This window comes from Heterodontus francisci, chromosome 11 (genome assembly GCF_036365525.1).
Source record: "Heterodontus francisci isolate sHetFra1 chromosome 11, sHetFra1.hap1, whole genome shotgun sequence".
Taxonomy (NCBI): Eukaryota; Metazoa; Chordata; class Chondrichthyes; order Heterodontiformes; family Heterodontidae; genus Heterodontus; species Heterodontus francisci.
Window position 1 is genome coordinate 44,472,880 of NC_090381.1, and position 13,388 is coordinate 44,486,267.

General features: G+C 43.6%; 1 protein-coding gene across 4 annotated transcripts in view; it reads left to right on the plus strand.

The window, feature by feature from the left end:
• LOC137375230 (ubiquitin carboxyl-terminal hydrolase 47-like) overlaps nt 1–13,388 on the plus strand; it is a 113,572-nt gene that overhangs the window by 73,531 nt on the left and 26,653 nt on the right. For 2 of the 4 annotated variants that reach the window (XM_068042081.1, XM_068042078.1), the window contains exons 7-8: nt 7,875–7,970; nt 8,506–8,643. In XM_068042081.1, coding sequence (XP_067898182.1) covers nt 7,875–7,970; nt 8,506–8,643 — 234 coding nt within the window. The remainder of the gene's footprint in view (nt 1–7,874; nt 7,971–8,505; nt 8,644–13,388) is intronic. The other 2 variants (XM_068042079.1, XM_068042080.1) reach the window with 1 other exon arrangement.

The window sequence follows — 13,388 nt, forward strand, 5'->3', positions numbered from 1 at the left end:
TTTGTCTTGTATGGTATCAAGCTTCCTGAGTCTTGTTGTAACTGCACTGGTCCAAGTAAATGAAGAGTATTCTATCACAATCCTGACTTGTGCATTGTAGATGGTTGACTGGCTTTGGGGAGTCAAGAGATGAGTTACTCACCACAGAATTCCCAGTCTTGGCTGACCTGTTCTTATAGCCACAGTATTTATGTGGCTGGTCCAATTGAGTTTCTGGTCAAAGGTAACCACCAGGATGTTGATGGCGGTGGATTCAGCAATGGTAATGCTGTTGAATGTCAAGGGGAGATGATTAGATTCTCTCTTGTAGGAGATGGTCATTGCCTGGCACTTGTGTGGCACAAATGTTGCTTGGCAATTGGGGGAAAACTCTCCACTGGTTGGAGTCATACCTAGCACAAAGAAAGATTCTTGTAGTTATTGGAGATTAATCATTTCAGCCCCAGGAAATCTTTGCAGGAGTTCCTCAGTGTAGTGTCCTAGGCCCAACCATCTTCAACTGCTATAACAATAGCTTTCAATCCATCATAATGTCAGAGGTGGGGATGGAAATTAAAAAGCAGGACCTCAAAAGCAGTAATCTCAGGATTACTCCCAGTGTCACATGCTAGTGAATTTAGGAGTAGGAGGTTTGAGCGATTGACCACGTGGCTGGAAAATTGGTGCAGGAGGGAAGGCATCAGATTTCTGAGGCATTGGGACCTGTTCTGGGGTAGGTGGGACCAAAATGGACAGTTTCACCTTAGCCAGACTAGGACTAACATCCTCGCAGGGAGATTTGCTAGTGCTGTTGGGGAGGGTTTAAACAAGATTGGCAGGGAGTTGGGGAACCTGAGAGAGAGCTCAGATCGGAGGGAAGCAAAACTGGTAACAGGAAGTAGAAAAGTAGTAAGCAAAATTAGAAGGCAGATGAAACGAAGGCAAGCATCAAATAGGATTAGAATGAGGAATAATGTTAAGACAAAGTTGAGGACACTCTATCTGAATGCACGCAGCATTCACAACCAGGCAGATGAATTGAAGGCACAAATAGAGGTAAATAGATATGATTTAATTGCCATTACAGAGACGCGGTTTCAGGGTAACCAGGACTGGGAACTAAATATTCAGGGATATTTGTCATCTAGGAAGGTAAGGCAGAAGGGAAAAGGAGGTGGAGTAGTGCTGTTAATAAGGGATGAGATCAGTACGTTAGTGAGAGAGGATCTTAGATCGAAGGAGCAAGATGTAGAATCAGTTTGAGTGGAACTAAGAAACAGCAAGGGGCACCAAACATTGGTGGAAGTTGTTTATAGGCTACCAAACTGTAGTGGTAATGTTGGACATGGTATAAATCAGGAAATTAGAGCTGCATGTAACATGCACAATACACTAATAATGAGTGACTTCAATTTACATATAGAGTAGGTAAACCTAATTGGCACTAGTTCTGTGGAGGATGAATTCCTGAAGAGTGTACGAGATGGGTTTCAGGTGCAGTATGTTGAGGAACCAACTAGGGATCGGGCTATTTTAGATTTAGTATTATGTAATGAGAAAGGGCTAATTAGTAACCTTGCTGTAAATCGGCCATTAGGAAATAATGACCACAATATGACAGAATTTTACATGAAGTTTGAAAGAGACACAGGGCTGAATTTTACACTGCCCCAGCGGGTCGGATGGTGGTGTGGGGCAGCGTAAGATTGAGTGGGAGGCTCTGGGAGGCCTACCTGCCCCACTTCCGCCTCCAGTCGACTTTATGGCAGGCGGCGGGGGAGGGTGATGTGGGGGGGAAGAAATGGCCCAGCCGCCCGAGGCCAATCAAGGCCCTTAAGTTGCCACTTAAGTGTTCTTGCCCGCCGCCACGGGTATTTTACCCATGGCAAGCGGGCATGCTGGGGACGTGAAAGGCCGCCCAGCAATAGCTGCCGGCCTTTCTGCATGGCAGGGTGGGGGGAGGGGAGCCATGGCAGTTGGGCACAGGGTGCCTGATTGAGGGGTATCCCCGCCTCCCAACCCACCCCCGGGACCCAAGACGCCCCCCCCTCCCCCCAAATGACCATGCCAGCCTCACCAGGGAAGGACCGATCCCCCGGTGAGGCATGCCTAACCTACCTCGTCTCCTGGCTCCATGGCGTCGGCTGGGCTGCAGTCCCAGCAGTGGGCACTGCTCCTGATGGTGCTGCTGGGACTAAGAGCTGCTGGCCCGCTGATTGGTGGGCTGCTCAATAAGGCGGGATTTCCTCTCTCAAGTGGGTGGAAGTCCTGCATCGGAACAATTAAAGCCCGGGGACCTGTAAAATGTGGGACGGATCCCCAGGCTAGGCGGAAGCGGGTTAGCCACCGACTTTTATGTCGGTAGCAAATTCCCTTCCGCCTAAGGTAAAGCTCATTCTGAAACTAGGGTCTTAATTCTGAACAAAGGAAACTATGGATGTATGAGGGGCAAGTTGGCTATGGTGTTTTGGGAAAATACATTAAAAGATTTGACTGTAGACAAGCAATGGCTAGTATTTAAAGAAGTATTACATGGTTTACAACAAATGTACATTCCTCTAAGACACAAAACCCAACAGGAAAGATGAATGAACCATGGTTAACAAAAGAAGTTAGTGTTTGCATAAGATCAAAGGAAGTGGCTTATAAGGTCGCCAGAAAAAGTGGTTATCCCAAGGATTGGGAACAATTTAGGCTCCAGCAGAGGTTGACCAAGAATCTGATAAATAAAGGGAAAAGAGATTATGAATGCAAGCTGGTTAGAAACATAAAGGCGGACCGTAAAAGCTTTTTTAGGTATGTGAAAAGGAAAAGATAAGCAAGGACAAATGTAGGTCCATTACAGGCAGAAACAGGAGAGTTTGTGGTGGATAATGGGGAAATGCAGGAGAGACTAAACAATTACTTTGTGTCTATCTTCACGGAGGAAGATACAGAAAATCTCCCAGAAATACTCGGGAACCAAGGGACTTGTGAAAATGAGTGAATTAGTGTCAAAAAGAAATTAGTGTCAATAAAGAGGTAGTGCTCAAAAAATTAATTGGATTGAAAGTTGATAAATCCCCTGGACCAGATGAGCTACATCCCAGAGCATTGAAGAAGGTGGCTATTGAGATAGTGGATGCATGGTGGTTTTCATTCAAAATTCTACAGATTCTGGAAGTGTTCCTGGAGACTGGAAAATAGCAAATGTAACTCCACTATTTAAGAAGGGAGTGAGAGAGAAAACTGAGAAATACAGACCTGTCAATTTGACGCAGTAGTAGGGAAAATGTTGGAATCTATTGAAAAGAATGTGATAGCTGGACACTTTGAAAATAATGATATGATTGGGCAGAGTCATTATGGATTTGTGAAAGGGAAATCATGTTTGACAAACCTGTTGGAACTTTCTGAGGATGTTACTTGTAGCATAGATAAAGGAGAACCACTGGATGTGGTGTATTTGGATTTTCAGAAGGTTTTGATAAGGTCCCACACAGGAGGTTAATGAACAAAATTAGAGCACATGGGATTGGGGGTAATATACTGCTATGGACTGAGAATTGCTTAACAGACAGAAAGCAGAGAGTAGGAATAAATGAATCATACTCAGGGTGGCAGGCTGTTACGAGTGGGATACCACACGGATCAGTGCTTGGGGCCCCAGCTGTTCACAATCTATATAAATGATTTGGATGTGAGGACCAATTGTAATATTTGCAAATTTATGGATGACACAAAACTATGAGGGAATGTAAGTGTTGTGGTGGTTGCAAGGACGCTTCAAGAGGATCTGGACAGGCTGAGTGAATGGGCAAGAACATGGCAGATGGAATATAATGTGAATAAGTGTGAAGTGATCCATGTTGGTAGAAAAAACAGAAAGACCAAGTATTTCTTCAATGGTGAGAAATTGGGAAGTGTTGATGTCCAAAGACACCTGGGTGTCCTTGTTCTTGAGTCACCACACCTGACTTATTGTGTATCATTTTGGTCTCCTTATCTAAGGAAGGATATACTTGCCATAGAGGGAGTGCAATGGAGGTTCACCAGACTAATCCCTGGGATGGCAGGATTGTCTTGTGAGGAAAGATTGCAGAAACTAGGCTTGTGTTATCTAGAATTTCAAAGAATGAGAGGTAATCTCATTGAAACTTACAAAATTCTTACAGGGTGTAACAGGGTGGATGTGAATAGGATGTTTCCTCTGGCTGGTGAGTCTAGAACCAGGGGACACAGTCTCAGAATAAAGGGCAGGCCATTTAAGACTGAGAAGAGGAGGAATTTCTTTACTCAGTGTGGTGAATCTTTGGAATTCTCTACCCCAAAGGGCTGTGGAAGCTCGATCGTTGAGCATGTTCAACACAGAAATCAATAGATTTCAGGATAGTAATGACATTAAGGGATTTGGGGAAAGAGGGGAAAAATACCGTAGAGGTGGATGATCAGCCATGATCTGTTTGAATAGTGTAGCAGGCTCGATGGGCTGAATGGCCTACTCCTGCTCCTATTTCCTATGTTCCTATGTAGCTGATGATTGCACAATGTCCTTCATCTATTGATATTCCTGGTCTCCTCATTTCTTCTGATCTCAAGTGGAATGGTGGTGGACAATGAAATAAAATGGGAGGAGGAGGAGGAGGGGGAGGAGGCTCCATGAATGTTGCCATTCTCATTGATAGAAGAGCTTAGCACATCTGTGTAAAAGGCAAGGCTAATGCATTTGCAACCACTTTCAGCCAGAGTATTGAGCGGATTATCTATCTTGGCCTCTTCCTGAGGTTCCCACCATCACAGTTGACAGTCTTCAGCCAATTTGATTCACTCAACATGATATCAAGAAACAATTGAGTGCACTAGACACAGCAAAGACTCTGGGCCCCAACAACATCCTGTCTGTAATACTGAAGACTTGTGCCCCAGAACTAGTCGTGCCCCTAGCCAAGTTGTTCCAGTACAGCTACAACACTGGCACCTATTGAACAAAGTTGAAAATTGCCCAGGTATGTCCTGTTCACAAAAAATAACTAATCTAATCCAGCCAATGACCACCCCATCAGTCTACTCCCAATCATGAGCAAAGTAATCAAAGGTGTCATCAACAATGCTATCAGCCATTTCCTTACCAATACCCTGCTCACCGATGCTTAGTTTAGGTTCTGTTACTGAGTCCAGACCTCTTTACAGTCTTGGTTTAAACATGAACAAAATAATTGAATTCCATAGGTGAGGTAGGATGAGAATTACTACCCTTGACATCAAGACAGCATTGGACCAAGTGTTCCATCAAGGAGCCCTAGTAAAATTGAAGTCAATGAGAATCAGGGGGAAAGCTCTCCACTGGTTGGAATCATAGCTAGCACAAAGTATGATGTTTGGGGTTATTGGAGACCAATTATCTCAGCCCCAGGACATCACCTCAGGAATTCCTCAGGGTCGTGTCCTAGGACAAACCATCTTCAGCTGCTTCATGAATGATGTTCCCTCCAGCATAAGGTCTGAAGTGGGGATGTTTGCTGATGAATGCAGAGTGTTCAGCACCATTCACAACTCCTCAGATAATCAATCAGTCCGTGCCCACATGCAACAAGACCTGGAAAACATGCAAGCTTGTGCTGATAAGTGGCAAGTAACATTTTTGCTACACAAGTGCCAGGCAATGACGATCTTCAAAAGAAAGACTTGCATTTATACAATTCATTTCATGACCGCTGGATGTCCCAAAGTGCTTTTCAGCCAATGAAGTACTTTTAAAATGCAGTCACTGTTGTAATGTAGTCAATTTGCACACAGCAAACTCCAACAAATAGCAATGTGATAATGACCAGATAATCTGTTTTTATGATGTTCATTGAAGGACACCAGGGATAACTCCCCTGCTCTGCTTTGAAGTAGTGCTGTGTAACCTTTTTATGTCCAGCTTCGATGGCAGACAGGGCTCAGTTTAACATCTCATCCGAAAGAGAGTCCAACTACCTCCCCTTAACATTCAACAGTATTCATGTTATTGAACGCCCCACTATTAACATACTGGGGTCACAATGACTAGAAGCTTAACTGGAGCAGCCATATATATACTTTGGCTACAAGAGCAAGTCAGAGGCTGTGTGCTTGGCGGTGAGTAACTCACCTCCTGACTTTTGAGTCCACCATCTAAAAGACACAAGTCAGGAGTGTGATGGAATACTCTCCACTTGTGTGGAGCAATAGTTCAAAAAGGCAGCTCACACTACCCTCTGAATGGCAGTTGTTGGGGATGGGCAACAAATGCTGAGTGCAGCTCTAACAACACTCAAGAAACTCAACACCATCCAGGACAAAGTAGCCTGCTTGATTGGCATCCCATCCACCAATATAAATATTCACTGCCTCCACCACTGGTGCAACTTGGCTGCAGCAAGTACCATCTGCAAGATGCGCTGCAGCAACTCGCTAAAGCATCTTCAACAGCACCTTCCAAACCTGCGACCTTTACCACCCAGAAGAGCAACAGCAGCAGGTGCAAGGGAACACCACCACCTACAATTTTACCTCCAATTGGCATACTATCCTGACTTGGAACTATATTGCCTTTCCTTCATTGTCACTGGGTTAAAATCCTGACACTCCCTTCCAAACAGCACTGTGCATTTACCTACACCACAAAGACAGCAATGGTTCAACAAGGCAGCTCACCACCACCCTCTCAATTGCAGTTGGAATGGGCAATAAATGCTGGGCTAGCCAGCAATGCCCACATTCCATGAATGAATAACAAAAAAATGGAACTTCGATACCGCCATTGCTAAACTTACAATTGCAAATTATTACAATTTCAAAGTATTAACAGCATAGAAACAGACCATTCAGCTTATGTCAATATTTTATGCTCCACACAAGCCTCCTCCCACTCTTCTTCATCTAACTTCATCAACATACCCTTTTATTCCTTTCTCCAGGTTGTCTCTGAGAAGCTCAGTGTGCTCTTGTTTTAAACACATTTCCAATCTCATGCTTAAATATTGCTTCCATATTTGGAAAACGCTTCTAATGCATCCCTAGCATGCCAAACAGCAAAGAAGACAAAAGTTTGTTGTTTGATGGGTGGTCCATCTCTGACTTCTAACCACTAACCTTTTTTCTCAGTCACAACCTTTCTTGCCTGTCTGAACTTTATCGATACTACGATGGTCAGTACTGCTCTGAATTTTCTTGCTCCTTTTTAGTTCCAAATATGTCACCTTGATGCTCCTCTTCCTTATACCCGTGTGTGTTGACACCAGCGATTGACTGATTGAACAGTGGTGTCTTTTTTAAGCCTGCATCTTTGATGCACCACTCAGTTTTAGTTCAGGGCCAAAGTTACTGCTCCTGTATGCAGGCTGCTATTTTTATCCTTTGATATTTTTGTATTCTGCCCTAGATAACTTTAATGTGAAAATTAAAGAGTATTTATTGTAAATTCGTATACTCAATACTCTTTACACAATGAGGTATCTATAGAAATATGTTTAATACCAAGGAAAAATCTATGTAACTAGTTTGAATCTGAGATTTGGTTTCTTCCTCAGTGTTCAGTGCTGATGTCTTTTCTAAAACACGTCAAATAAAGCCAGATATAACTTCCACTTATCCTTGTCAGACTAGGATTTTCACACTGCTATCCTGTTCACAGTGTCATAAATGCACCTCCAAGCTTCAGTATAGAACCTGCTAATCCAAAGAAACTCCAACCACATGACTCCTCTAAGATTTTATACCATGGTGGGTTGACAATGGAACTCGAGGAACTCGCACAACATTCTATAATGTGTTGTGTGCTGTAATTTAACAACTCTGACATATATTAAAACCATTGTAAGTAACAATCTACTGATGCCTTAGCTGTGCTGTGGAACCTTTTCTGATTTTAAGCTGTTACTTTCTTCCGAAAGGAAGAAGCTATCCAAGAATATTTGGAAGAGGATACTGTGGATGGTGACAACGCATCTTACTGTGACCATTGTGGCACAAAGACTAAAACAGAAATAGTAAGTTTTCCACTCTGTCACTTGAACAGTTTATATAATTCCACAGGGTCACTGACCCGAAACGTTAACTCTGCTTCTCTTTCCACAGATGCTGCCAGACCTGCTGAGTGAATCCAGCATTTCTTGTTTTTGTTTCAGATTTCCAGCATCCGCAGTATTTTGCTTTTATTATATAATTCCACCATTGGCTGTTAAAGGGAGGGGGTGAAGCAGCAGATGTAGCAGATGGATGCAAAGTCGAATTTCTTTCAATGTGAAACACCTCCTTGAGGTCTTTAGTAATGCTGGGTGCCAGCATAGCACCTTCACTGGTGGGGGGGGGGGGGGGGGGGGGGAAGTGTGCAATTACAGTATGACAAGCTTACATGGACAGTTCTCATTGTAACTGTGGGCATAGGATTTTATAAAGGAAGTGCATTTATTTCTGCATATCTTCATCCTAATTATGAATGAAATACAAAAATAGGATTTATCTCTATCTTCCTTAGGACTCCTTTTAAGGTTTGTTATACTGACTCAACCCTATATTTTGCAGAGATTCTATTTTAAACAGTTGCCTCAAATTCTAACATTCCAACTAAAACGATTTGAATTTGTCGGCAATGGGTTGCATTATAAGAAATTGAATAGTTCCATTGATATTCCACGGACTTTGGAGTTTAACAAATCCCAGGTAATATTCTTGCCAATATTATTACTGCTAATATTTTAATAGAGAATAATGTTGAGTATTTACTTTTCTGGCGATTAATTTGCGATGTATTTCAGAAAATTGTCATTGTCTTTATGTACTTTTATTATACCTGTGATTAAGTCAGAAGCAGAGGAGCTTGAAAGCATCATCATGTAATGATGCCATCCTAGACTGTGTATTGTGTAATGAGAAAGGATTAGTTAACAATCATGTTGCGCGGGGTCCCTTGGGGAAGAGCGACCATAACATGATAGAATTCTTCATTAAGCTGGAGAGTGAGAGAGTTGATTTTGAGACTAGGGTCCTGAATCTAAATAAAGGAAACTATGAAGGTATGAGGCGCGGGTTGGCTATGATAGATTGGGGAATGTTACTTAAAGGGATAGGGAATAACTAGCATTTAAAGAGCGCATGGATGAATTACAACAATTGTTCATTCCTGTCCGGCACAAAAATAAAACAGGAAGGGTGGCTGAAACGTGGCTTACAAAAGAAATTAAGGATAGTATTAGATCCAAGGGAGAGAAATATAAAATGGCCAGAACAAGCAGCAAACCTGAGGATTGGGAGCAGTTTAGAATTCAGCAAAAGAGGACAAAGGGATTGATTAAGAAGGAGAAAATAGAGTATGAGAGTAAGCTTGCAGAGAACATAAAAACTGACTGTAAAAGCTTCTATAGATATGTGAAGAGAAAAAGATTAGTGAAGATAAATGTGGGTCCCTTACAGTCGTAAACAGAGGAATTTATAATGTGGAACAAAAAAATGGCGGACCAATTAAATACATACTTTGGTTTTGTCTTCACAAAGGAGGACGCAAATTACCTCCCAGAAATGTTGGGTAACATAGGGTCTAGTGAGAAAGAGCAACTGTATGAAATCAATATTAGTAGGGAAATAGTGTTAGGGAAATTGATGGGATTGAAGGCCGATAAATCGCCAGGGCCTGATAATCTACATCCCGGAGTACTTAAGGAAGTGGCCCTAGAAATAGTAGATGCATTGGTGGTCATTTTTCAAAATTCTATAGACTCTGGAACAGTTCCAACTGATTGGAGGGTAGCTAATGTAACCCCACTATATAAAAAAAGAGGTAGAGAGAAAACAGGGAATTATAGACCGGTTAGCCTGACATCAGTAGTGGGGAAAATGCTAGAGTCCATTATAAAAGATGTAATAGCAGAGCACTTGGAAAACAATGACAGGATTGGACAAAGTCAACATGGATTTACGAAAGGGAAATCATGCTTGACAAATCTACTGGAATTTTTTGTGGATGTAACTAGTAGAATAGATAAGGGAGAAACAGTGGATGTGGTGTATTTGGACTTTCAGAAGGCTTTCGATAAGGTCATATTGAATGGCGGAGCAGGCTTGAAGGGCCAAATGGCCTACTCCTGCTCCTTTTTTTCTATGTTTCTATCTAATGGCTCCTAACAATGGCCGTCAGCCTCTGTCTTATGATCAATTTTCAATGCATTCTTTTAATTTTTCCACATCACATAAACCATTAGCTTTCAGCCAGGTGTAGGTTTTACTCTCATGTCTTGCTACTTTATGCAACATGTAGGATTTTAGCTTGTTCTTGGCTGAAATATATTATGTACACAAAATTCTGTATCTCAAGAAGTTATAGCTTACAGGCTAATTCGTTTTCACTAGCTTGTCAGCTTAGCTGTTTGCACATGCTACCTTCCCCATGACTAAGCTATATATAGCCCTTGTACAAACATAGAACAACAACAACTTGTCTTTAAAGAGCACCTTTAACAAAATAAAACATTCCAAGCAGCTTCACAGGGACACTATAGAAACAAGATAAGATACCGAGCCACATAAGGCAATATTAAGGCAGGTGGCTAAAAGCTTAGTCAAAGAGATAGGCTCTAAGCAGCATCTTAAATGAAGAATGCGAAGTCGAGCTGGTGAGGTTTACGAAGGGAATTGCAGAGCCTAAGGCTAAGGCAGCTGAACGTACAGCCATCAATGGCGGAGCGATCAAAATCAGAGATGCTCAAGAGGCCAGAATTAGAGGAGCGCAGATGTCTTGGAGGGTCGAAGGGATGAAAGAGGTTACCGATATAGGGAGGAGTGAGACCATGGAGGGATTTAAAAACAAGGATGAGATTTTTAAAATCAAGCCATTGCTTAACCAGGAGCCAGTGTAGGTCAGCGAACATAGAGATGAACGAGACTTGATGGAAGCAGGGTTTGGATTACATCAAGTGTACAGAGGGTAGACGTCGTAGGCTAGTCAGGAGTGCTTTAGAATAATCAAGCTGAGAGGTATCAAAGGCATAGATGAAGGTTTCAGCAGCAGGTAAGCTGAGGCAGGGGCAGAGTTAGACAATGTTATGGAGGTGGAATTAGGCAGTTTTAATGATGGCATGGATATGTGCTTGGGAGCTCATCTCAGGGTTAAATGTGACAACAAGATTGTGAACAGCCTGTTTGAGCCTCAGACAGTTGGCAGGGAGAGAACAACGACGGGCAGGTAAAGAGGCTTTGGTCCACCCAGCCTGTCCCACAAAATTGTGATATCTTGTTTCACAATATATACTCTCTGCACCCACCCAAAACCATATGATCTCCTGGAAGAGGCGAAAAACCTCAATTACCAATGGTTTACGTAGCTTCAAGGAGTCAGGCTTTGTGCCTTGTTGCCTGTTTTGAGATCAATGGTGCTAGTAAGTATATGGGACTGCCACACCATGTGCTTTAAATAATTGGAGGAAAGCCTGGAAATACTCATCAGGTCAGGCAGCATCTGTGGAGAGAGAAACAGAGTTAACGTTTCAGGTCAATGACCTTTCACCAGAACTTTTCTGAACAATTCTGATTAAAGAGCATTGACCTAAAATGTTAGCCGGAATTCTATCCAACTTAGTCGAGTCCGTTCAGAGGTGGCTGGGTGGTAAAATGGCGTCTGATGACGTTGGGTCGGGTCCCCGGCGTCATCACGCACAGACGCCATTTCACAATCCAAGAAGTTGGGCGCGAACGAGTCGCCGCAAGCATGCCCGACCGCAAGTAATTTCAAGGCACTTAAAGCAATTGAGAAGCCAATTGACTGGAAATTTACTTGGCCATTTGATTTTATGGCCGCAAATCGGGTCACGGATCGTGTTGGGGACCCGGCAGCTTTAAAAGGGTGGAAGGCAGGCAATCAGTGAGAGTGTTGGAGATAAAGTTTTTGGTGTTGTTTATCTGTGAGAGTTTTTGTGTTTCATATAAATGTTGACATTTGTAGCTTGTGCAGAAGGCTCCAACTGAGTCTGACTCACCGCAGCTTGGGACCTATCTGTCCTGAGTCAGTGAGTGGAAGGAAGGGGGTTGTGTGTGCCTGCCCTGACAGCTGGAGCTTAAGAGATTTTGTCATTGAATCTGGTAACCAGTCCAACGATGGGGATTGTGCATTCTGGAGGCAGCACTTCAGGGGAACAGGACCATGCCCCAATCAGGGACAGAAGGACAGCTGGGCATGGGCATGCGCAAGCAGCTGGTCAAGTGGCTCCCTGTTATATGGAAGGGAGAACAGGTGGCACAGTCGGGCGAGAGTGACCACATGTCAGGAGACTCGCCTACCCAATGGGCAGGGTATACCGACCACGTCTGAGCTAGCTGCACTTGTCGGAACACCAGTGCAGAAGAAGCTGCATCTGTCACGTGAGACGGTGACATTGTTCTGTGAGATCGTCGCAGTGGATTTAGCCTCAAACTGCTTCAGTGGCCATCCAATGCCGGTCGTTCTAAAGGTGACCGTCATCCTTAACTTTTATGCATGTGGCTCTTTCCAAGCATCAATGGAAGACCTGTGCGGAGTCTCCCAAGCAGCTGTGCACCACTGCATAAAGGTTGTGACTGATGCACTGTTCAGACGTGCGAACAATTTCATTAGTTTCAAAATGGACAACCCCAGCCAGGCTGAACGAGCAAGAGGATTCAGCGCAATCGCTGGGTTCCCAATGGTTCAGGGTGTGATAGACTCTACGCATGTGGCAATTAGATCACCAGCAGGTCATTCAGGGGCATTCATCAACCGAAAAGGCTTCCATTCATTGAACGTTCAGCTTGTATGCGATCTTCGCAAGAGAATCATGCAGGTTTGTGCACGGTACCCAGGGAGTTACCACGATGCATACGTTCTGCGAAACTCTCAGGTGCCTGCTCTTTTCAGTCCCCCGGACAGATTGGCAGGTTGGATACTTGGCGACAAGGATTATCCTTTGCAGACATGGCTGATGACACACATGAGAATCCCAAGAGGTCATGCTGAGGAACACTTCTATGAGAGCTAAGCGGCCTCAAGAGTGACAATTGAACAAACGATTGGCCTGCTCAAGATGAGATTCAGGTGTCTGGACCGCTTAGGAGGAGCACTGCAGTACACGCCAGCACGGGCATCCAGGATTATTGTCGTTTGCTGCACCTTGCAAAACCTGGCGATGGAAAACGAAGACGCCATTGAGGAGGTTCAAGGTAGCCATGAGGCGACATCAGATAAAGATGGAGTTTCTGGTGAGGACAATGGGCAACACCCACATGATGGCTGGGGAGAGGATCGCTCCATGCAAAGATTTCACATTGTGGCATGCACTGAGACATTGTGGGATTTCAAGAGGGAAAAGACACACACATCCAAGGGAACAGATGATCAGATTAAACAACATCATGTCACGGTGAACCCAACACTGCTGCCCTGCTGTTGATGGCTTTGGCGGACA